The sequence below is a fragment of the Rhyacophila brunnea genome, unplaced genomic scaffold, assembly GCF_057557595.1.
Source record: "Rhyacophila brunnea isolate RB1 unplaced genomic scaffold, BYU_Rbru_1.0 scaffold_22, whole genome shotgun sequence".
NCBI classification, from domain to species: domain Eukaryota; kingdom Metazoa; phylum Arthropoda; class Insecta; order Trichoptera; family Rhyacophilidae; genus Rhyacophila; species Rhyacophila brunnea.
The window spans coordinates 6,749,843-6,773,857 of record NW_028232882.1 but is presented as its reverse complement, the minus strand read 5'-3'; the positions used below and the strand labels follow the sequence as shown (position 1 = coordinate 6,773,857).

Below are 24,015 nucleotides of genomic sequence, written 5' to 3'. Positions count from 1 at the left end.
TGACATCCAGCGGGCCTCAGGTTGGCCACCCATGCTCTAGACCAAACCATAATAGGTTATGTATGCTATGGGCGATTCAAGAAAATAGTGCACACTTTTTCATTCATACTTTTTCAATGAATAATTAAGAATACATATTACGCATGTTGTTGGTTAGTTTTTTTTTAAATTCATTAAGCCCTGCCTAAACCAAACCATAGTAGATAGAATTATTATTATATCTATAAAATATCCAACATTATGTATAGTTTAATCTTAATGGCATCATTTTTGATAGATAAACGTTTGTTTTTTTAATATTAACCATTATGGCTTGGTTTTGCAGTTTTTAATTGAATTTTACAATACTTACCAACACCATCTGTAAATTGTAGACTTAGTTCAATGAAAACAAATACTTACTACTGGCAAAGTTTATTGTAGATTATTTATGTCGGACCTTAACAGCCTACCTCCACCCTTCGCCACTGACTGAGATATGTAGATATCTTTTCAAATAAGTACCAACAGCCTAGCAAGAGGTTTATTTGATAGAGTCAAAATTTATTGCAATACAAATTGACGAATTGAGTGGTTGGTAATGCACGTAGCTATTATACATAACTAACTATTCACTGTATGTTTAGTTTCTCTGTAAAATCGGTTCAAATATTGTGTACGCTAGCTTTACAGTGATGTACAAAAAAGTATTGATTTATATTATTGCAAATACTTTAAAATCCGAGAAAAAATCAAATTATTAGTTATTAGATTATCATTTACTCTTACTGAATACCGACAGTGATGTCCAGTGCAGGGTCGATAAATCATGCTTTATTTATTTATTTAGGGGCATCATATCGACCTTAGAAAGGAAAAAGGCCGTAACCCCCAGTTTTTTCAAAATATCTTCTATTGCATAATAACGTTGTACACGACTAAAAATGCCCTTTGTGTCTAAAGGATGAAAGCTGCAAATGCCGATTTATTATCTAAATTTAGCTGGCAACTAAAAAAAAGGGTACTGTTCGGTTATACGGAATACAGCGGAAAACGCATTTTGAAAATAGCCGATAAACTGGATTATTTGTTAGTTTGGGTTAGTTTAGGTTAGGTTTGGTTAGGTTAACCTAACAAATAATCCAGTTTATCGGCTGTTTTCAAAATGCGTTTTCCGCTGTATTCCGTATTACCGAACAGTACCAAAAAAAAAAGAAATGACGTGGGAAAAACGACTTAATCATGATTTCTGTTGGTTTGATTTTTAATTAACGCAATAATGAATATCAGATTAAGGTTATAAAAACCAAATTATTAATTATCATGCACTTGTTGAAGGTGGTGTCTATTTTAACTTCTACCGAAAACCATAACAAAAACGTTTTTGTGCCTCTGTGAAATTTGATTTGTGTGGATTACGGTGGTTTGGTTTAGGCAAGGTTTAATTGAATTTGAAAAACCAACCATCACCGTCTGCAATTTGTATTACGAGTCCATTGAAAATAAATAAGTATGGCTGACAAAGTTTAGTGTGTACTATGTATGTCAGATCGGAACAGCCTACCCCCACACTTCGCCTCTGGTACCTACGCATGTACATTTTTCAGTGTGCCGTAACGTGATAACGGTTGGGAATCACTGTACCCTACTAGATACTTAAGTGAAATTACCTGCAGCCTGATATTAATTTGACAAATAGATCCACGTAAAAAGAGTGTACCTTAGAAATTGATTGCCGCATATACTTAAACTATTTAGTGAAACATTGAAAATATTTCGGTACCTATCGACGTCCTACGTTATTTTTGTTCATTAAACGGTATTATTTGTAAACTTATGTAAGTAGGTAACAGTAGCGAAAGGTGGAGGTAGGCAGTTTAGATCCGCCATAAAAAGTGCACATTAATATTTTTTTGTCATACGTATTTGTTTTAATTGAACTAAGACTACAATTATTTACAGATGGTGTTGGTTAGCTTTTAAAAATCAATTAAACTCAGCCTAAACCAAACCATAATAGTTTTGGTATATATTGGGCGATACGATAAAATTGTGCACACTTTTTCATTCATACCTATTTACTTTCGTTGGATTAAGAATACATAGTTATTAGTGTTATTACACATTCATATTGTTAATTCGTTTTTTTAAATCAGTTAGCCCTGCCTAAACCAAACTATAATACACCTACATGATTTTGAAAAACACTTCTGAGAAAATATATTATAACCAATAGAATTTTTTTTTTGAAAAAAGTAAGCCACCCGGCTGGAATCGAACCAGCTCTACAGCGAACAAACTCTTGGTTTTACGCCCCGCCCGTCCGCGCGTTATCCTCTATGCTACAAGACGACGTACTAATTGCGACAAATTTTAACTATTGGCCTTTTTAATACCTGCTCACCAGCGCTCTTCGAAATCAAGCTACTTTGGCAATCGGTTTTTGTTTATTAAATCAAAGTAGGTACCTACTACTTTAATTACTAACCGACGCCACGGATTTCTCCAAGATTTTTTGTCGTAACTTACTTGAACTTGCTAATAATTTTAATTAACTATTTATTTTATTCAACGAATAATTCACAAGATTTAAGAATGTACCACTCTAATTATTGAACATACATAATTTTGAAAAACACTTCTGAGAAATATTATAACCAATAGAAAAAACCCCAAGAGATGGTGGTTCGATTCCAGCAAAGTTTAGTGTACACTATTTATGGCGAATCTTAACAGCCTACCTCCACCCTTCGTCACTGGTAGGTAATATGCATGAATGACCGCCTCTAGAAAGTTTTCGCCTATCTAGAAAGTTTTCGCCTATCTAGAAACCCTACGTGTATCGTAATTTATTATTTAATGATGTTGGGAGAGATAAAAAGAATATTTTTGTTAAAAATAGATTGATTTCTTCGAACTGTGGAAAATAAAAAAAAACAGTTCGATTCCTCGATCGCTCGCAAAACAAATTCTGCGGAACTCAGTTTACTCGGGTCACGTGCTGGGTGATTATAATATTTTTTTTTATGCCAATATTCGATTTAATTTTTCTCTGTCTCCTATAGTATCCTCCACGTAAATTTGCAATTGTACACAGTGACAAGCAGGGAACTCAGAAATAATTATTATCTGTTCTTTGGTGACAAGATTTGTGTGTAATACGCACTGCGTATTAATGTATTAGTAAATGCCAGGCGCCCGATAGGGCTGATTTCATTAGATAATTCAAAAAAATCTATTCCAAATTGCAAGGTTACGTGGAGGGTGGTCTATCTTCCTAAGGCAAACTGATACATATAGGTCACTTTATTTTTACAGACATTTAAAATGTCATTATTTTATGCTCATGTTTACCATTTAAAATTCACACTTCTACCGAAGGTTGGCGACCAAATTGCACTAGGTAGGTAGTCAGTGGCGAAGGGTGGAGGTAGACTGTTAAGATCAGACATACATAGTGCACACTAAACTTTGTCAGTCATACGTATTTGTGTTTATTGAATTAAGATTACAATTTACAGACGGTATTGGTTAGTTTTTATCAATTTTTATGGAAAATAAAATAAAAACGAAAATATAACAGAAAAAATACTTTTAATAACAAATATAAGTACATTAGAAATAAACTGAGTTTGAATGAACTTTGATTTATACCCATGTGTAAGTTGCCGATTCATTTTATTTTTTCACATAAATTAATAAAAATGAGAAAGATTGGAAAAAAACAATACTTAGCACTATTAACAAAGTACCTAATTCCACCATGATCTCATACGTTTTACGGCAGTTTCATATTTGACTGACTAATTAGATTTATGAAGTGGAAAGGCCATGAGTACACCATGATTTTCTTTACTATTTCAGAAACAGCAATCATATTAAATTCTATTATTATTTATATTACAATATTATTTACTCCATTAAACTTATGTATTTCCAAGATTGAACGTATACAATATTAACAATAAATGTCTTAAATATTATAAATTATACTAGATTTATTTTTGACCAATCTTATAAATGTTATTTGTAAATATAAAATTTTTATATTAACAATGGAAAAAAATGTCAATCCCGGGACCAGTCCCGGGATTGTCAAATTGTAATCCCGAAATCCCGGGATCAGAATTTTGGCTCGGGATTGGATTCCCTAGTCTTAGTTCAATAAAAACAAATACGTATGACTGACAAAGTCTAAAGTGCAATATTTATGTCGCAACTTAACACCACCACCCTACGCCGCTCGTCACGCGAGTCACATCTCGAAGGTCTCCAGTCTTCTGATGGATGATCCGTGTCTTTAACGCCCAGGCTTCCACTTCGTAGTACGCCAGTACACATACCTAAATACATGACAAATACTTATTGCGAAATTCTTTCAACGTGCAATATATATTATGTATTGGTCTCCGTGCCGACAATGAAGTTAAAAGCCCTCCACCAAACCCGCCCCGCACCACCTTCGGTCTTAATCAAGAGTATAACGGGACCCTTCAATTGGTGATGTGAAGTGCCGACAGTAGTTTAGTATGAATGAGTGGATAAGGAAGCAGACAAGGGTTTGCGATGTGATAGAGTTCATCAAAAGCCTCAAATGAAGATGGGCTCGAAGAAGAGACAATCGTTGGACAATCCAGTCATCCAGTGGTATCCAAGAGGTACAAAACGTCCGCGCAAGGTAGACCTAGAGGCCGCTGGATCGATGGAACGATAAAGTTCTGCGGAAGTAAGTACGTGGCAACGCAACACACAGGACCGAGAAAAGTGGAATCAACTTGGAGAGACCTTCATCAAGCAGTGGATAGATTCAGTCAGATGATGATGATGATGATGATAATTAATTTATAATTAATTGGGGGAAATACCCTTTATGGTTCGTTACGGTCTTCACTGGCAATGCATATGTTACGCCGAATGTGCGAAATTGACTATTACATGAAATGGGAAAAATTTTGCCTAAATCATGAAAAATGCAAGCCCATTGCCTTATTCATGAATTAGACAAAATATCTGGCGATTGCGTGAATTCGGCAGTAATTTTTCTGCCTAGTTCATGCATTGGATAAATTAGATAGCGCTACGGTGGTATTTTTTGCAACTAAACTAAATGTGTCAAATGCTCATGCATTGGTCAAAATGTACGTATATTATCTATGGTCAAAATAGATGATCGCGCTCCGGTGGTGTTTTTTGCAACTAATCAAACTAACCAAATGTGTCAAATGTCATTGATTATAATATAAAAATATACCAATCAATAACTACAATGACGTCATATCCATTTACTATGCGCAAAAAAAAACTAGAACTATTTTTCGCGATTTCGGTCGATGGTCGATTGTATGTTTGTGATAGTTTGTTGACACTTGTTAGCTAACCTCAAAATGGACATTCAGTTGAATAATTTAATTCAGAATTACAAAACCTAACCTAACCTAATAATAATAATATTATATTATGTCCAATTATAACTAATAAAACCATCCGTATTAAATTTACTTTTTCTTCTGTCATGTTGACGGTTTAAGAATTCCATACCCTGGCGAATTCATGTACTCATCAGAAAATTTACCTAATTCATGAATAAGGCAACAGGCTTGACTATTACATGAATTAGCCAAAATTTTGCCTGTTTCATGTAATAGTCAATTTCGCACATTTGGTGTAACACATATATGTGTTATAATTTATAATAAATATCACCAGCCAATGATTTGTCTCGTTAGTCGTACTGGATACTTTGCGCCGTAATGAGCAATATATTATTATTATCTTATATTCTGTAGTATATTCTGTCGGTCACTTAAGTTAATTTCGTATTCTGTCGACTAATACCGTCTCGGAGTATTAATATTTTATAGTGATTGTGAAGTCGCGTCTTCTCATCAAGACTGGAAGTAGAAGATGGTCGATCTGACGTTGTTGTTGATGTTTGCGGTGTGGACCGTCGCCGCCGAAGACCATCCGCAGTGCATGGCGGGAATGTCATCGCCCGGGGCCACTTTCCCCCGCGGCGACATCACCCTGCTAGCGGGAACCCCTCTAAACATCGTATGCGTCCTGGATCCCTCTCATCACATGGCCTCCGGATACAATTCCACGAATTTGCAATTCTACAATGAACCCAGCCAGTCGATCGGAAGTACCTCACGATCGTCAACGACACCGCGCTGCAATTGCACATTGACGAGTCGCCCGCTCATAAATCTTGGTACACCTGCAAGCTGATAAACGAAACCCGGGTCGAGGTGGTCGTCTGCATGAACTCCGTCACCATCGGCACAGTTCCGGAGAAGGTGAACGATTTCACTTGCCTGTCTCTCAACTGGAATAACATGACTTGCACGTGGACCTCCCCTCACAACTACGTCGCCACATCGTACACGCTGACGTATACGCTGCAAGGGCGAGCCAGTCGAAACTACCTCTTCAAATGTCCCACGATGACTTTCAAACCGCACAACACCTACAGTTGCTTCTGGGACGAGAACACAGAACCGCACTATCGTCGAGCGCCGGCTTTCTACCAGTTTAATTTGACGTCCTCTAACGATTTCGGCAGCGAGCGGCAGACGTTCGAGTTGAACCATTTCGAACGTGTGAAGCCTTCGAGGCCGGTCGGCCTCTTGGCCACAAACAAGACGGATCGCGGCGTCATACTCCGCTGGAGTGTCCCGGAACCTATGGAACATTTCCCCGTAGGGTTGGTGCACCGGATAAGATACCGCTGCGAAATTGATCCCAAGGACGAGTGGGAAGAGGCCGACGTGTCGTCTCTGCCCACTAGAGGCGCTCACTATGTCTATGACGTACCTCTGGCATACGCAAATATGCGGTACGATGTGCGTGTCTGTATTCGTTCAAAACTGGCCGTCGGCGAAGACGTGTGGTCCGATTTTGCCTCCACTCATTTCAGAACTCTGGGAAAGCGTCCAGACTGTCCACCCCAGACGGACAATGGCAGCTTCGAAGTGATTAACCATATCGAAAATCGAGACGTGTACGTCTATTGGAAGCAGATAAATGTTGATGAACAAAACGGTGAAAATTTCAAATACATGGTATCGGCACACGTAGAAGGATCCTCGAAGCCCATTCAGTCAGTCAACAGCACTAAGGTTTACGCCCTTTTCGAGAAGATTCCCCACAGTAACGTGACTTTCACGATCGTCTCCGTCTCCGACCAAGGAGAGTCCGCGGAGAGCTCTCGAGTGGTCGTGCCCGAGCAGAGCAATCTGTTACCGGAGCCTTCGGCCTTCACTAAAATAGCGTTCGAAGAAAATATCTATGAGCTATCGTGGCGCGAGTCCAAGAGTGCGAAGCATATCGAGGTGGAGAGCTTTACCATCTACTGGTGTGACAGCTCACGAGACAGACCTTTCCAGTGCGACGGTCAAATGGAGTGGGAAAGGGTGCCGGCATCTGTCGACACTAAAAACATAACAGTGGCTGAAGACAAAATTTACCAATTCGCGATATCCGCGAATCGCGGAAGTCTCAGTAGCGGAATGGTGTGGGCGTCGTGCACCGTCATCCCCAATAAGATAATCGGCAAAATGAGGAATGTCTGGATTAACAGAGTCGGCTCCACGTACATAGAAGTCGGATGGAAGCTGGATTTTTCTGACAGAATAGGTATCATCGAAAGTTACCGAATTTATTATTGCCCTATCGTCGGACTGCGCAACCTTTCCTGCAAAGAGCCGGCGCAGAGACAGACTGTGGTGAGACCACCTGAAAACGTCTACAGCAATGTGACAGGCCTGAAACAATACACGACCTACGCCATTTCCATCGCCGCCATCACCAGATTCGGCGAGGAGGCTTCTAGCGACGCTCTCTACAACACGACGCTTGAGGGAGCGCCCTCGGCCCCTCGCCACGTCAGAATAACTGACATCTCCCAAACACGAATGCTCGTTACCTGGGACTCGCCCACTTTCATCAATGGAGTTCTTCGTAATTATCAGGTTAACTACTGTGACGGCATCAATGTCGGCTCTGTCAACGTAGAGAGCACTGAAAGTCTCACCGAAGCAAGGCTCATCAATCTGACAAGCCACACTAACTATACTATATCTGTTGAAGCCTGCACGGTATCTTGTTCTCCTCCTTCCGAGATGATCATGGTGAGGACACTATAGGAAAAATGGACCTGATGCTCATATCCTCGTAGCGGGATGTAAAGTGCAAGACCATATTATTAAACCTCGCTGTTTACATGCGTTATAATTATTAGCGATTTATCGACTTCTGACATTTTGAGAGTTCTCGAATTCATTTTTTTTTGCCTCTAGAATTCGAGATTGGTTTATTAATTTCTCGAGAATCTTGAGAAATATCATTATTTCATCCGGTCCAATTTTTTTGTCAGCCGCGAATCCGTTTGAGATAAAATTCGAGACTTTTTAAAAGCTTTTCTTGCCAAAATATTCTTTCATCGGCGAATTTAGAAAATTCCGTTTGGTTCATAATCGACACCTATTTTAACTTTTTAAGTGCCGAATTTGCCATTCTTGCCAGTATATTGTTATATCGATATACTGGCAATATATATAATATATAATATGATATTATTATCAGTTATTTTTTTTTCTTTTTCTGTTTCGAATTCCCTTTGTTAGTTTTTTTTTTACTTATTTTTTCCTAGTACCTAACAATTGTTCGAATTTTCGAGATTATCGTTGTTGATTTCTCGAGAAATGAGAATTATTCTCAAAATTTCGTTAATTTATTTCTCTGGATTCGAGATTCGCCATTTCTGATTATTTCTTGTTACGGGATTTCGCGATCAAATTTTCTAGTTATATCATTATGTCAATAAATGGCATTGTATAATAATAATAATAATAATAGTAGTTAATTATTTAGTGCAGTAGAACCTCGATTATTCGGACTGGTTAGGGATGAAGAGAGTCCGGATAATCGAGGTTCTACTGTGGTAATAATTATAATGTAACACCAGTTGTAATAAATATTAATGTTTTTCGATGTAAATTATCATGAATAAATATTATTTCAATCATATTTTTGTTTTTATTAATGTTTCATGAATTGTTGAAACACTCAATACCAAAGCTCAAATCGATGTAAACAAAAAGGATTTCAAACGTACGGTTATATATTCACATTGTAATGTTTTGCTAATATGTACATAATATGGCATGTAATTCAAAATTAACTCTTAACTACATAGCAATAGGGGAGGTTTTTGAAAATATTTCTCAGTTGTCTGATTTATTATGGAAAACATGTCCGATCAATTCAGTGGACTTTTTATATTGAAATGGAGCATACTGTAGCAATGCATTTCACGTATTAAAGAAATTATTGTGTACCTACTGTCATTCGTAAAACCTGTTTCATACCTAAAACAAAACGCGCACAAACATTCGCTCAATGTGTTTTTGATAAGGTGCGATTGTTTCGTATAGATATGGTGCAATCGCGAATTATATTGACATGACAACTTTTGTAATTAATAAACCATTTCTTTCATTCAAAGAATAATAATTCACAAGATTTGAGAATGTAACATTCCATATGTTATTGAACATACATGACTCGATAACACCTTTGAAAAAATACAATGCCCGACCTGATTTCACTTTGTAACGTGAACAAATGCATTTGTAGACATAGAATGAGCAGTGCGTAGTAGGCGGTGACTTTCATTACTGAAATCTGAATTCCTTCATTCACACCCGCTATTGTAATTATTATATTATTTTAGGACACGATTTTCAAAATGATACATTGTTTATTTATAACCAAAATGGTTGCAAATTTAAATTGTCACCCGGCTGGGAATCAATTTCCTATTGACTAATACTAGTCAAAATATACAAAGTCGTGTACGATTTCCCATTTAGTTTGGTCTTTGGCCTGTACATCTGAAGGCCCATCGCCCTATTTCCCAATTCCGTTCTGTCTAATCTATAACTCTGGGTTCTGACTAGTAAAGAATTTCGAAAAAAACCGTTCAATTTTTCATCGTCTCCGGAAATTTGTACGTATGCAGTTCGCCGTATCACACTTCACCGTGAAATGTTGTATCGGAAATATCGTCTCTGTTTTGGCAGAACACTAACTGGAGAATACTAGGTTTGAGTAATTTGACTTTGACGTTGTTAAAATGTTTGAAATGGTCTATCATGTGAGTTTATTAAGTAATCGTAAAAAGGATGACTTTAAAATAAAGACTGTTTATTTATTAATAAGGTTTCCAGACGGTAAAGTTTGAAATAAGGAACATTTTGGTATAACTAACTCAATATGTCATTTTTTCGAATTAGTGTCTTCTGCCAGAACAGTGACGATATATGGTCGTATATTAAAGGCCGTCCAACCTCTTTGGGTCGTATAGTACTGAGATAAAATTCATGTCTAAATAAAACAGTTATTGTCGGTTTACAGGAAACCAGCGGCAAACAAATTTTGAAAATAGCCGATATACTGGATTATTTGTTAGGTTGGGTTAGGATCTAATAAATTTTGAACATTATTGTCTGCGATTCTCCACGAACAACGCGTGTTATAGAGATGACCGTATATTATAGGTCATTCTTCGAAGAAATTGAGATAGAATAGGTACCTACCGTAGATTGTTATCGTATTTTTAAAGCATTACACGTTTTTTTGTCTAATTAATTCGTTTGCAAACCAATGGCAATAACCGGTGAAGATTTGTTATTTTTGGACCGTTTACTATGCGGTCATCTCTTTCCTATAAGAAAGCACACGGCGAACTGTGCTACGGTGAAATGTAATACGTACAATTTACATGTAACCATTTTCCATACCAAAAATAACCAATCTTCACCGGTTATTGCCATTGGTTTGTAAACGAATTAATTAGTCGAAAAAAAACGTGTAATGCTCTAAAAATACGATAACAATCTATGGTATGTACCTATCTCAATTTCTTCGAAGAATTAAATTGTGAGTCACTTTTGTTTGAAATGCAGGCTTGTCGAAGGTCCGATCCGCAGACAAAAGTTTTATACAATTCATTTAAATTGCGCGAGACCTATAAAGGTTTTCCTAAATTGATGATGATTCGGATGATTTGACAGTCTGTCAGCCTTATCCACGCGACTTCGCCAGTAAATCAGTAACAAAACTCTTGATTTGGGGTGTTAATCTGGAGGGAGAACTCTTCCTCGTCCTATCCGATCTTCCACATGACAGAATCGTCTTCTTTGCAGTCTATATCAGGGTTTGCGAACCTTTTTACGTAAGCGTGCCAAAATTTTCCAAATACAATTTTTTGACTGACATTCCGAGCAGTTTTTCATGGGGAAAAAAATAGTTATAAGAATTATAAAAAAGTTTAAAAATTATAATTGAGTTCTTAGGTATTTCTGTATTACTTAGTTTGGATCTTTACACACACATTGTAAAGATAAGGCATTTTATAGCTACAGTGGTCTCAAGCATTGTAAAATGATTGTAAATCGATCAAAATCAGAGGTTCGCGGCGCGGCTTCCTCCGCCGCCTGATGAGGTCAGTGCGATAATATCATGTGTGATGCATAAAGCCTAAGGACTAACCTATGCAATTTAAATAAATCGTAATGCTTATGCTTGAAGAGTATCTGCCCAATATTTTTTTACAATACGATCTGTCATTTAATTAAAGCATGAATTTCGTCGTTTATGTTTGCGCATCGATTGGTAAAAATTATTGGTAAAAATATTATTAATAACCGAAGAATATACGCAAGGCTATATCGTCATAATTTTTTTATATTATACATATACCTACTTAAGTAATATATTTGTAAAACTTTTTTGTAAAAAAAATATTTTTTAAATTATTATAAGTACATAATTTCAATTTTTTTCTCTTTAATATAAAACATTCCCAATATTGGCACGCGTGTCACAGGTTCGCCATCACTGATCTATATGATAAAAAAAATCGGAACATGGAAAATTCGACGTCGGCAAACACAATGGCAATGTTAAGTTCACTGATGAAAAAAATCGTTTGTCTGTATTTCTAATGTGGCTATCCTCTGTCCTTCTCTTAGGCATAAAGTCCACTAAAGCGGACTTGCGGGGCGCTCGCGCATATTCTATGTGAATCATCGAAAATACAACGTAATCAAATACGGCAGCGCACACTGGATTTGACGACGCATTGTGCCCGCGTGCCCCAAGATTCATCGTTTTTTGGCTTCTCAGCGATACGAATTAACGAAAATACAACGTAGTCCATTTATTGAACACGGCAAGCAAAATCACGCTCCTGGAAGCGTCGTCGATAGACGGGCGAGAAGCCATTATTTAATAACAGTGAACCCATTGTTTAGTTTGCTGCGTGTCCAATATTTCGCTGGTAGAATGATGTCATCGTGAATATTAATTACAAGCCCCGAGAAATAATATAATATTTTTATTGCTTTGTTATGAGAGACACTGATAATAATAATTATTTTGTGTTTCTTGGGCCCCTTATTACATAGGTGAAGGATAATGCGCGGGTGGGAGGGGGCCTACTCAGTAGTGAGCGCACTGAGCGCTTTTTTGGTGGGCTTTATGCCTTACCTTTATGTATTTGTAATAATTGGGAAGACAAGAAACTTATTACTAGAGTTTGGTTATACACTGTTTTTCTCGCATCCACCATCAGAGATGCTTGACTCGATGTGTACATCCAGTTGTGTAATATTATGATTTCATTGAGATTTTGAAGGGGAAGCATTAACTATGAGGAAGGCCTACATGGCCTAGTTGTATCACTTGATTCGTAATGAATCACTCTCAAACTGCCGCAGGAGTGAGAGAAAGAGAAGATGTGCCTCCCCGCTTTAAACTAGGTATAGTTTCTTCTTACCATCGCGCAGTAGGCTCTTTGCATAGTAGGATAATAATTTTACTATGAGTACAACGCGTGCCCAAAAGGAGACGAACACTTATTATTTTCATGACAAATCGGAAATTGAATAGTTAGTTATGAAGTTGAAAGACAAATATTGTTTAATTTGTACCGTCTCAGTGTCATCAGTCAAATATAATATGTTTGTTCAAGTTGAAGAATGGCAATTGGAGAGTGTGACATGCTTGCTATAGAATAAAGTCTTCCTCACCGTCTTTGGATGAATGGCTAATAATCGGTGTCTCCATAAAAATTTCTCAAAAATGCTTCACACTGAGTTCATTTCCTCTCTGGGGCAGATTAGTGAAAAAAATACTTACATTATAAATAACTTTGCTTTTTTCACTGTTCGTTTCAGAATACAAAAAAAATAGTCCTGTGATCGATCGATCCCTACAACACATTTCATTCTAAAGTCAATAACCCCGCTGCGAATGATGGATTCCGTGTACACGATACCCGCGATAGCCCAGGACCTCCGCCAGGAGGAGAACATAATACAGATTGCCGACACGCTGGAGCATCTAAGCCGGGTGATAGATGACATTTTCGGCCGCATCGACAAGAGGATAAACGACAACATCGTCAGGAGCCGCTCTATAGCCGGGAGAATCGCCGTGTGCGCCACCAAAGTGGATAAGCTCACCGGAACCAACAAAGCCACCAAAGTCTTCAGCAGCTCCAAGTACCCCGGGATGGATTGTCGGAAAAACTATGAGGGTCTTTTCAGTGACATTGACGGCGCGCTCACCATGGTGCGGACCGACCGCGAAATCAAGAGCAAGCCGTTGATCACCATGGACAAGGAGCATCAGGTCAGCACATATTTATTTTTAATTTACTGTTGAAAATTTTATATACTTCTCTGTGCTATCAGGGGCGGATTGACCTGTCCGTACAGCGGAGAGATCACGGTAGGCCAACAAGTTCCGTTAATCTAAATATATGAACAACATAGATGTTTTTCAGCCGCATTCGACCAATCTGCGGAACTCCATTTGACAATGTTTGCAATGTAGATGACGATGACGTCACATCGACGGCGAATTCTAATGTGAGAGCCGGCTAAGAGTACGATATACTTCATCAATACGTTGTTACTCTCCGGCATGATGAGTTTGAAAGGAGTTCCTTGCTGCTTTCAAGAACTGCCGCCATTTAGTTTTTTTTTTTATCAAAATAGGCCTAATGGCATCTATGAGTATTCAAGAGAAACTTTTTACCAACGGTGGCTTGTGAAAAATATAATATTAAAAAATCAAATGGTTCATATCGTCACTGTTCTGGCAGAAGACACTAATTCGAAAAAATGACATTGAGTTAGTTATACCAAAATGTTCCTTATTTCAAACTTTACCGTCTGAAAACCTTCTTAATAAATAAACAATGTTTATTTTAAAGTCATCCTTTTTACGATTACTTAATAAACTCACATGATAGACCATTTCAAACATTTTAACAACTTCAAAGTCAAATTACTCAAAACTAGTATTCTCCAGTTAGTGTGTTCTGCCAGAACAGAGACGATATTGTGTTATCATATTACATCCTAAATATAATAATCACATTGGTTCACAAGCCTTACTGATGCATTTGCGACAACACTATTTAAATATTTATGATTTGCTTGTAATAGATAGTTTTTCGCGATCAGTCTTGGATTTCTTAAAAAAATAGTTTAAAACCTAAACTAGTGGCGGTGAACTCGCGACCGGTGAACCCTTAACCTGCTTGCCGATTTCAAATAAACATCAACGAATTTTCCATTTAATGAAATATATTTTCCTGTTATAATCATATTATTTTCATTGATACAGGATTATTTGTTGTTTTTCTGACATAGACTAAAACAATAATATTCATATTGATTTAGAGGGGACAATAATAATCGACCATAGACAAATATTGAAGCTCTATTTTTGTATTACTAGCATTTCTTTTTCCATTTCATTGTTTTCTGTACGGGTGCTGCATTGTTTCAATACAATAAGTTCAATACAAGAACAAGCTTCTTGGGTGGTTGGATGTCTTCCATCCTTGAAATATGGCCTGCCCAACTGAGTCTCCCTCCTTTCACATTGTACAATGTGTCTATTTGATGTTTGTACCTTCCTGACACATGCTATTTTTGTTGTCTGCGCCTTTGAAGACCATTCGCAATATTTTCATTTCAAGAATGTCCGGTTTCCTCTCATCTTTTTTGCATGGTGCATTATTGAGGAATGCATAAAAAGAAATACTGTTGTAACTGTGCTTCTAACACAGAGAATATTGAGTTGTTCAATATGAAGTAGTCAAACCTTTTTGATTATTACACAGGAATTTTTAGTTACGTGTTTCCGTATTTCAGGAAAAGTTGGAATTCTACCACGTGAAGATTTCCCAGCCGGATGCTCGCCGAGCCTTACTGGAATCTCGTCCCCCGAAAGGCCTAGGCCCGCTGCCTTGGAATGCTCCCTCCATTGGGTGCCTGCTCCTCCACGGCACCGGGGAAACAGTTTACGGTGCTACTGAGCGGGCCCCCGGACATGCAAGAGGTCAACTGCCGCTGGTGCAAGCCACTGCAGATGCGGCGTTGGATGCAGCACCTGTCTCCATGTCCAGCAGAGAGAAAGGAACGGGAAAGGCAGCCGAGCCATACATGTACTCGCCGGGAATGGGAGAGGTAAGCACATTTTCGATAGATAATGCTTCTCTTTTTGCTCTCCTAAAAAGTAGTCATTATGTCTACAGTCCTTCATGAGTCCTCATTGCCATTTTCCTTCCCCACACAAAATTGTACCCTTCATCTATGTGTCAGTGCTTATCAATCTTTTCCACGTCAGGCACACTATAAAAAATATACCTTAATATTATTTTCTCAGCACATTAGCAATTAGTAGGTTCTTATAACTTTTTTAAAACTCTTGTACCTGTTAACATATTTTGTCTTTCATAAAGGTTTTTTCGTAATAGCATAATAATATAACATCCCAAGCTAAGAAAATACATATAGATTAAAAAAACAAGACATTTAAATTGACCAGATTTTTTTTATGGACTGCCATTAAAAATGATCATTAATCAATTCTTTCAGTATAATACTTACGCTTGTTTAAGTGACACAACCTTTTTATGTCTTGATGCTTGAAAGAGCTACTTGTAGTTTCTGGTTAATAAATTTTTAAATTACATCACTGCCCAATCGCTCGTGGCACACTGGTGTGTCGTGTCATACTGGTTGGAAAGCTCTGGAAAGTGACCACATTGCATCCATTCGAAGTGTGCACTTAACGGTCATGTATGAGTTCAAAAAACTCATCGTGCCCTGTTTGTTTTTCTCGATTCCGTGAAAAATACATTTGTCACTATTGTCGGCAAAACGACAGAATCTGAATGATTGATAGAGACATGAATTATTCATAAAATGGAAACATGCACGCTGCAGTATGTCATTTAAATTTGGTGAAGTGATATGGAATTATTCGGACGTCAACGAAAATCAAATGAATTATTTGAATCAATAATCCCGTAAAAGAATAATAAACAATTGAATTATTAGTATTATGTATATTCCATAGTACTCGGAATAGACTTGCGGTGGATTTCTTCGTTAGAAAGCTTTGATAAATCAATATCACATAAATGCATATTAATATTATAGAACAGGGTTTGGAAAATCTTGGCGATTAGTTAACTCCATTAATTCACAGTACGTTACCATTGTTCACAGAATGGATGATTTTACACCTCTTGAGTGTAGTATTTTTATTGTTTATAATTACTTATGATCTATTAGGTTTTGACGGTTGTATTATTATTGATAGGGTAGGGGTTTTCTTTTATGAACACTTCAACTATTCATAATTTGTTTGTTATATTTTTTATTGTGACCCTTGACTTGATAGGTAGGTAGGTAATGGAGTTTTTACCTACTTTATTGTATAGATTTGTTATATAAGTTAGAGTTAAAGTATTCGGTGTCAGTGTTTATTTGCCTTTAGGTGAGTGTACACTGTACCAGTAGCAGATCAAGTCAAGTGGAGGCCCTGAGCGGTAAAAATTTTGTTGCCCCCAAATTCAAGTTAAAAAAAAGTTTTATACATAGAAACTCTCATTAATTTATTAACATAAAATATAACAAAGGTAATAGAAATAAAATAAAAAAACATTTTTTAAATAAATTTTCGTCTTGCTTTATTTCTTGCAAATTCGTCAATTATTTTGGCAGTGTCAATTCGGTTTAAAATTTCTTGCTCTATATACAAAATGGCCATACTATTTAATCTTTCTTCTCCCACAGTACTTCTCAAATAATTTTTTACACGCTTTAAAACAGAAAACAATCTTTCACCTGACATGCATCACCTGCATTAGATAAGGGGATTGTTAAAAAAAAAATTCACTAATATTTCTACATGCTTTGGTGGCTCGATAGATGTCTGGTTAGGTTTTAATAGTATCCTTGTTTTCTTTAAGAAATATTTAAAAATGGTCGAATTCATCTTCAAAAGTACAAACATCAATGTCCTCTTTGTAAATATCCATGAACATTTTTCTCGCGTTCTTTTTTTCTTCCATTGATAGATTCCAATCAAAAAATAATCGAAAAGGCTCTATAACTATCTCATATGTTTGTTTTCTTTGCGATAGTTTTGCCTTGGTCTTATCACATATGACATAAAATGAATTTACTTTGAAATCTTCTCTAGTTTAAATTCATGTCTGACTTCTTTGTTTTCATCAAAAAACATTTTTCTTTTTTGTTGTCTGCGAGTTTGTCCATATTCATCATTAAAGGATAATCCTGATGAATTAGTTGCCTCTTTTTCAACTTTTTCATATTCTTCTCGGAAATTATTGATGAAACTTTCTTATGACTTCAGTAGGATCCTTTCAATAGTTCGCATTCCACTGTTTGCAGTGATTTACTAGTAGCATTTAGTCTTTGTAATATAGTATTCCAAATCACTGTCATTAGGGTGGTTTTGTATTTGTCCATTTTTTTTCATAGTGAAGAAGCCTCCACTATAGTACCTTTTTTTCTTAAATTCGGTGCATTTTTTTATTGTTCAGAAACTAAGACTTAGTAGCAAGACCATAATAAAGTAAACGATGAACTGCACCCAATCACAGAAATTATCCAAACATTATCAGAAATTATCAAAATCCGTCTGTAAGACAATTCCAAGATCTCGGGGCCCCCATGCGGCCGCTTAGTCCGCTTACCGCTAGACCCGCCCCTGCACTCTACACAGTGCCTGAAGATGCCAAAACGCGAAACCCGGGTCGCAAAAAAACGACTCAAATGGAATAGTGCAAAACTTAAATTCATTAGAATTTAAATTCCATCAAGTACCTTCGGTCGATAGTATTAATATTAAAACTACTGTATTTGTCATACCATGACTTGTCTAATTAATAACACTGATGAAATAATGCCTCCAATAAGAAGGAACTGAACTCAAATGAAAGAAACAAAAGCAAACGCATTAAGTATGGTTAAGTCGGTATACTCGACAAATATTAACTACATTCAGTTGGCATTCTGATCCTCTCACTCACAGAATGGCTGCCATTTTCTATATTCACTGTGATTACTTACTCGAGTGCAGTTATAAACGTCTAAATCATAATAATTGTCTCCTTATCTACTCATTGTGATAGATTTTCTTCTCACACATCCTACAAATTGGCAAATAAATGTCATAGCAGTATTGTGAAGTTTTCTGAAATTGAACTTGCGATGCGAAGTCAGTGGACCTTTTTTTGTTTCAATTTCATACATTTAGGCTCCTTTGGATACATCTTTGGATAACATTAAATTTAGTTTTGTTTGCCGCTGAGGATTTCGAATTATTCCGCTTCTGATGTATAAACTTTGAGTTTTTAAATTATCACCGTGTATTCTTCCTCCTTCTTCACATTACGTTTTGGGCTTATTGCAGAGCCAATTCTGAAGAGATAATATAGTGAAGTGCACTGTTAGCCGGCTCTCACATCTAAACTCGCCTCGTCTGTCTCACAGCCATAAATCAAACCTTCTAGGAACGTCGATCCTATGTTGGATATGAAGACCGCGCACATCTACCTTGCGATGGTCGCATGTAACCTCTTGTAACGTATAGATTTTTTGATGCGGCGAGCCGGTATAGGAATGACCAATTCGTAGGTGTCTGAATGCGTTTTGGCGTCTTTGACTCACAGCCCGAGAAGCATTTGATTTGTTGATGGCAGTTGAGTCGCGTTCGACCAGTCTGCGGAACTCCATTTGGCAAAAGCGAACACCGCTCAGAGTAAAACATCCATAGATCTAGCAAAAAATTACACACAATATTATGCTACATCTAATTTCACACAATATGTAGTGGATAACTTCCAAAACATATCAAAACCATATGATATTTCTTTTAAATCTCAATAGCTCACAGAAATTGATAAATTAAAAACATATAAATAATTAATATTTTGCTTATATTTATTGCAATCGAGGTTTGATTGGTTTGTCTCAAATTTTGAATTGTGGACTTCTTAATAATATATCATGACGTATGATGAATATAATGTTTTTTAAACATTTGGCATGTTTATCTTTAAACATTTACAAACATATTTTTCATTTGCTATTCCAAGAAAATCAAAAGTTTATCTATGCAAATTGACCTGCGGAAATGGCGCCAAAGAACAGTAGGAATCTATAAATAAAAAATTTTCATTTGTAGATAATGCTCTAATTATTAGCCTTCACATGAATAACAAACAACTCGGAAGAAATAATGTCAATTATAACGAATAAAGCTGGTGAGTTGCGGTCGCCTCCACTTAGTACGTGCGAGATGGCTTAGAAGTTCGGGTGGCACAATGAAGAGTATGTTAGAGACCTAAACCGATTAGAGCACCTGGGCCTTTTACCCATTAACATGGTGGTTCCTTGCGGAGTGCGATTTTCTATATCTTTTTTGGAGACATTTTAAAAGTATACTTATCAATTAAGATTTGTATTTCGGTTAAGTATTTCACTATGATTCTAAGAGATGGCAGTGTGTGTATAATATATTATCTAAAACAATCGACCGAGGCTAGTATAATGCTCATTTTCAATGGACCCAAATGCACAAATGTAAAAATTTTGGCAATCGTGTTTCAAGTAAATAGTCATATTTTTTTATCGGTCACGTTCGTGCTTTAATAACTGTTGATTCTAATGTGGGCGGCTTAAGCGCTGGCCTATGGTGTCGTGAGTCCCAGGTTCGAATCCTGGGTCTGACAAATACACATATTGTTTTTCAATTTGTGTTTGAGTTAGAGAATGGACCTAATAGGTAGAGCAAGTGGCTAACATCCATTTCTCGTAAAAACAAAATCTGTGTCTCTAATATGTCTCCTAATATGTCTAATATGAATTATATACCTACTAATGTTTTCTTCTTCAACTTCAAGCACAGAGTTTTTTAATAAAATTTTTGAAAGTTTTCTATAAATCCGTCAAATAAGCCGCATTAGCGGACTTGCTTAGATTGCGTGATTACACGATCATTTAGCGAAGGAGAAAATAATATGATATTGCTATCACATTTCTCAGCGCAAGTTTTTGATATTTCGTTTGACACGGTTTTTAAACAACCTCTGAACATATGATAACTAAACGATAATTCGGCAAAATATTCATCTTACCGCTGAAATATATCAATTTTTGAAAAAATAGAAATTTTGGTCTCTTCAACTATGCGAAAGAGTGTCTCCAAACCCTGTGATTTTTTGCGTTTATAGTCCGTTTACACGTGCATGAATTTACTGCTGACAGTACGTATTATCGCGGCCATAACAAGAAAATGCACATGTAAGCACATATCATCGTGCAAGTTGCAAGATTGATTGCATGCATGGATCAAAAAAGTTCAGCGGCTTCTGCATTTTCACGCGATGGTTTGAACTTGTGCGATATCTGCATCTGTGCAGTAAGACGATAGTGGTGAACCTGCCTGAAAAAATTTGAACTACTCCTCGCAGAGCATTATGACATTTATGAATTTTCACTACCTATCAAATAGCACCTTGAAGAATGAAATTGGCGAGACAGTCAGCACTTTTACGTGTAAACAGTTATTATCTTATAATTGAACTTACACACTATTGTTGCCAGTAAATCCATGCACGTGTACAGGCGCTATAAGTAACATTTGTTTAATGGATGTCAACAAAATGACTGATAAAGTAGATGAGTTATGATTGTTGAGTTTCTATCTGCGGTCTCGTATATAGTATGCTAAAAGAGGGACTGTGACTTTGCAAAAATATAACAGCCAACATTGAGATTGATTAATGGTTCTCTTATGAAGAAAAATTACTTCCAACACTATAAAGAATTCAGTACGACAAGTATAATAATATGATACATACATATTGCAAGTAAACTTTTAGGATTCATCATGAGATAAACTAAGCCATGATCTAAATATCTTACTGTTTTCTTTTTAGTACGTAGTATTCTTAAATATGGACCCATTAATTGGAGCCCTTAACTGGTAACTAGCCCCTGCAGATTCACATAAATAAATAAAATAATGATGAATGCGTGTTCAGACGGAGCCACTTACTAGTGTCTCGCGTTCATTTATATGTATATGCAGTGTCCAGAGATACCGGTGCCCCGTGTGAAACGGCTCTCAAAGCCTGTTATCTCAAAACTCTTTGTGGCAATGGCTGCTTTCTGAGTAACACACGTGTTTTGTGAATAAAACAATTAACATGCATAGATTATTGATAACAAATTTAGTTAGTATTCTTTATCAAAGGGCAAACACATAGTAGTTTTATTATTAAATATATTATTACGTACAATTAAATGAGTCAGATTTACTGACGAATTTTGTGGTGTAGGGATTTTCATTGATTAAACGAAGTATCTGGTCGGAAACAATATAATATTTAGTATCAATGCTAATTAATAATAGTAGTAATATTATTTGCTATCTTCAGAGTTCTAGTGAAACTGCATATCTAGCATTTTACGTTGAACTATTTTAGTATTCTGCCTACGCATGAATTGCGTATTTCACAACAATTGTTTTATTTTCAGTATTGATTACATTATTCAAATGTAGTATTCTTTATTGAACATATATTATAATTTATTTGGAACGCCTCAGAAACATACCTATTAGAAAGAAAATTTAAAAATATATGTACCGAACGTGGTTTCAACCTGCAACCTTCACAATCCGAGTGTTGTGATTTACCAATTATGCTACCAATGCAATCGTTAATCACTTAGGTATTCTTCTGAGGTGTTTCAAATTATGTAGGTATGCTAACTAGTCAGAGCCAGAGCCTTATGAATTTGTTCTATTACGTCACTTGAAACGTTTTTAGCGTGGTTGAATTGGTAGTCAAAGCAAAAAATCTTTGGTGGTTTTTTACATATACGATTTTTTTATGATTCATTTTCATTTAAATAATTCTAAATAATAATATTTCAATGTATTTGGCTGTCTATTCTTTCACAGACGGTTGTAAGTTAGTGAATGCTTTAGTTTTGGTACAAGACGCACATGTTTCATATTCGAAATGGTCAATTTTTTTTTTTCAATAATTGACTCTTACAGATCCGATGTGAATCTTAGCCGCTTCACGAAGGGCTTTTGTAACTTTTTTTTTTTCCGAGAAATGGATCTTAGCCACTTACTCAACCTATCAGGTCCATGCTTTATGTTCAAATACATTGTGGGCGTAAGATGGGCCACTTGGCAATATCTGCATCAGATCTCTCATTTATAAGTCATTATGGGATTGACTGAGTGATTCTAAAGTTGTGTTGAAATGGTTGAAGTGTTTGACAGATAAGGGTGATTATAATAATTAGGGCCCGGATTTATATCATCGGTGTTTTGTAAAAAGGGCGAATTAACCAAAATGCTACTTTACAGGAGGAGGATTTTTAACTTTTGACATTTATTTGCTTTTTACCTGTAGATGATTATAAATATCTAACAAGTTTATAATAAAGCTTAGAAAGAATACTGTCATTATAATAGGTATTATTATATAATATTTTAAAAGGCCTAATATGTCACATTTGTTTTTTATTTCGTAATTTTAATTAATTTAATTTTAGTTGATTATCATTTTTAAGTACTTTCCTGTGGAGATAAAAATTCGCCGTTTTTACACAACAAAGCTAGTGAGATACATATTGTATTTTCATTAAAATCTCGATTTCGCCAAAATGGTTGATTCGCCCTTTTTACAAAACACCGACGATATGCTAGTGCATGTTTTGTTAGGGTGTATGCACAGCTATGCGAGTTACACCGAAATCTGTTTTGGAAGACACACAGAATCCAAAAATAAAATTTTATTGTGCATATAAATACATATTTGCGACTTTAGAGCATATTTGAGACATTAGTGCATATTTCAAATAAATAAATGCATATTTTAGAGCTTTTGAATTTATAATTTTAGTTTTTTTTTTAAATTATTTTATCGAAATATAACTAAGTTAGGAAGGTAGATAGTTTAGATACACTTGCATTTTTAATGCCATCTCCGAGCTATGGATTTATCAGAAAAAGTGAAGTCAACTCGGGCACTTTTATTTAAAGTTTGCCCAACCACCTCTGTGGACGTTGAGAGGTCGTTTTCCGCATATAAGCAAACAACGTTGTACATGGTTGCCGGCAAAATTTCATATTGGCAACGCCGCATTGATTTGTAAGCAGCCGTTTTTTTGGTGTGTCAGAACGCTGCAAACAGCCAAATCGTAAACGCACATTTCGTCCTCCGTAAAATAAATTATTAAAAATGTAACCATTAGTATATATTAACCCAAATAAAACTCGTTGTTTGTGATCACAATTCCGGTGTGTTATTTGTCCACCTCCAAGTCCCGAATCCAGACGAAAAACTATACAAAGAAACAAAGTGACAGCACCTTTTCACTTTCGAAAATGGAGGGAAATGACAATACCTATGCGGAAAAATTTAATGTCAGAGATAATATTGAAAAAAATATCGTAATTTTTTTTCCAGACAAAAAACCGAAAATAGTATTGTTGTTTCTATTAAATAAAAACAACAATACAATGCAGTTCCACCATGAATTGACAGTTAACAAAATAAAAGAAACCGAAAATAGTATTTAGGAATAGTTAAGTGTGTTGTTTTTGTTTTTG

The 24,015-nt window shown here is 36.1% G+C and overlaps 2 protein-coding genes across 3 annotated transcripts in view; both read left to right on the top strand.

Moving 5' to 3' along the window:
• The window catches only part of LOC147069985 (WASH complex subunit 1-like), a 39,267-nt gene that overhangs the window by 6,373 nt on the left and 8,879 nt on the right, over positions 1–24,015 (top strand). For both annotated transcript variants that reach the window (XM_085949505.1, XM_085949504.1), the window contains exons 2-3: positions 13,221–13,677; positions 15,213–15,527. In XM_085949505.1, the coding sequence (XP_085805631.1) occupies positions 13,297–13,677; positions 15,213–15,527 (696 nt within the window). In that variant the 5' untranslated portion in view covers positions 13,221–13,296. The remainder of the gene's footprint in view (positions 1–13,220; positions 13,678–15,212; positions 15,528–24,015) is intronic.
• Positions 5,884–8,123, top strand: LOC147069986 (cytokine receptor-like). Its single transcript, XM_085949892.1, has 2 exons — positions 5,884–6,030; positions 6,108–8,123. The coding sequence occupies exons 1-2, from the start codon at positions 5,884–5,886 to the stop codon at positions 8,121–8,123; spliced, it is 2,163 nt and encodes a 720-aa protein (XP_085806018.1).

Bases quoted from the DNA above. Each gene is read 5' to 3' on its own strand.
- LOC147069986 (XM_085949892.1), top strand. From the start codon at position 5,884: ATGGTCGATCTGACGTTGTTGTTGATGTTTGCGGTGTGGACCGTCGCC. The intron at 6,031-6,107 runs GTATGCGTCCTG...CAATGAACCCAG, and splicing joins CGGGAACCCCTCTAAACATC to CCAGTCGATCGGAAGTACCT.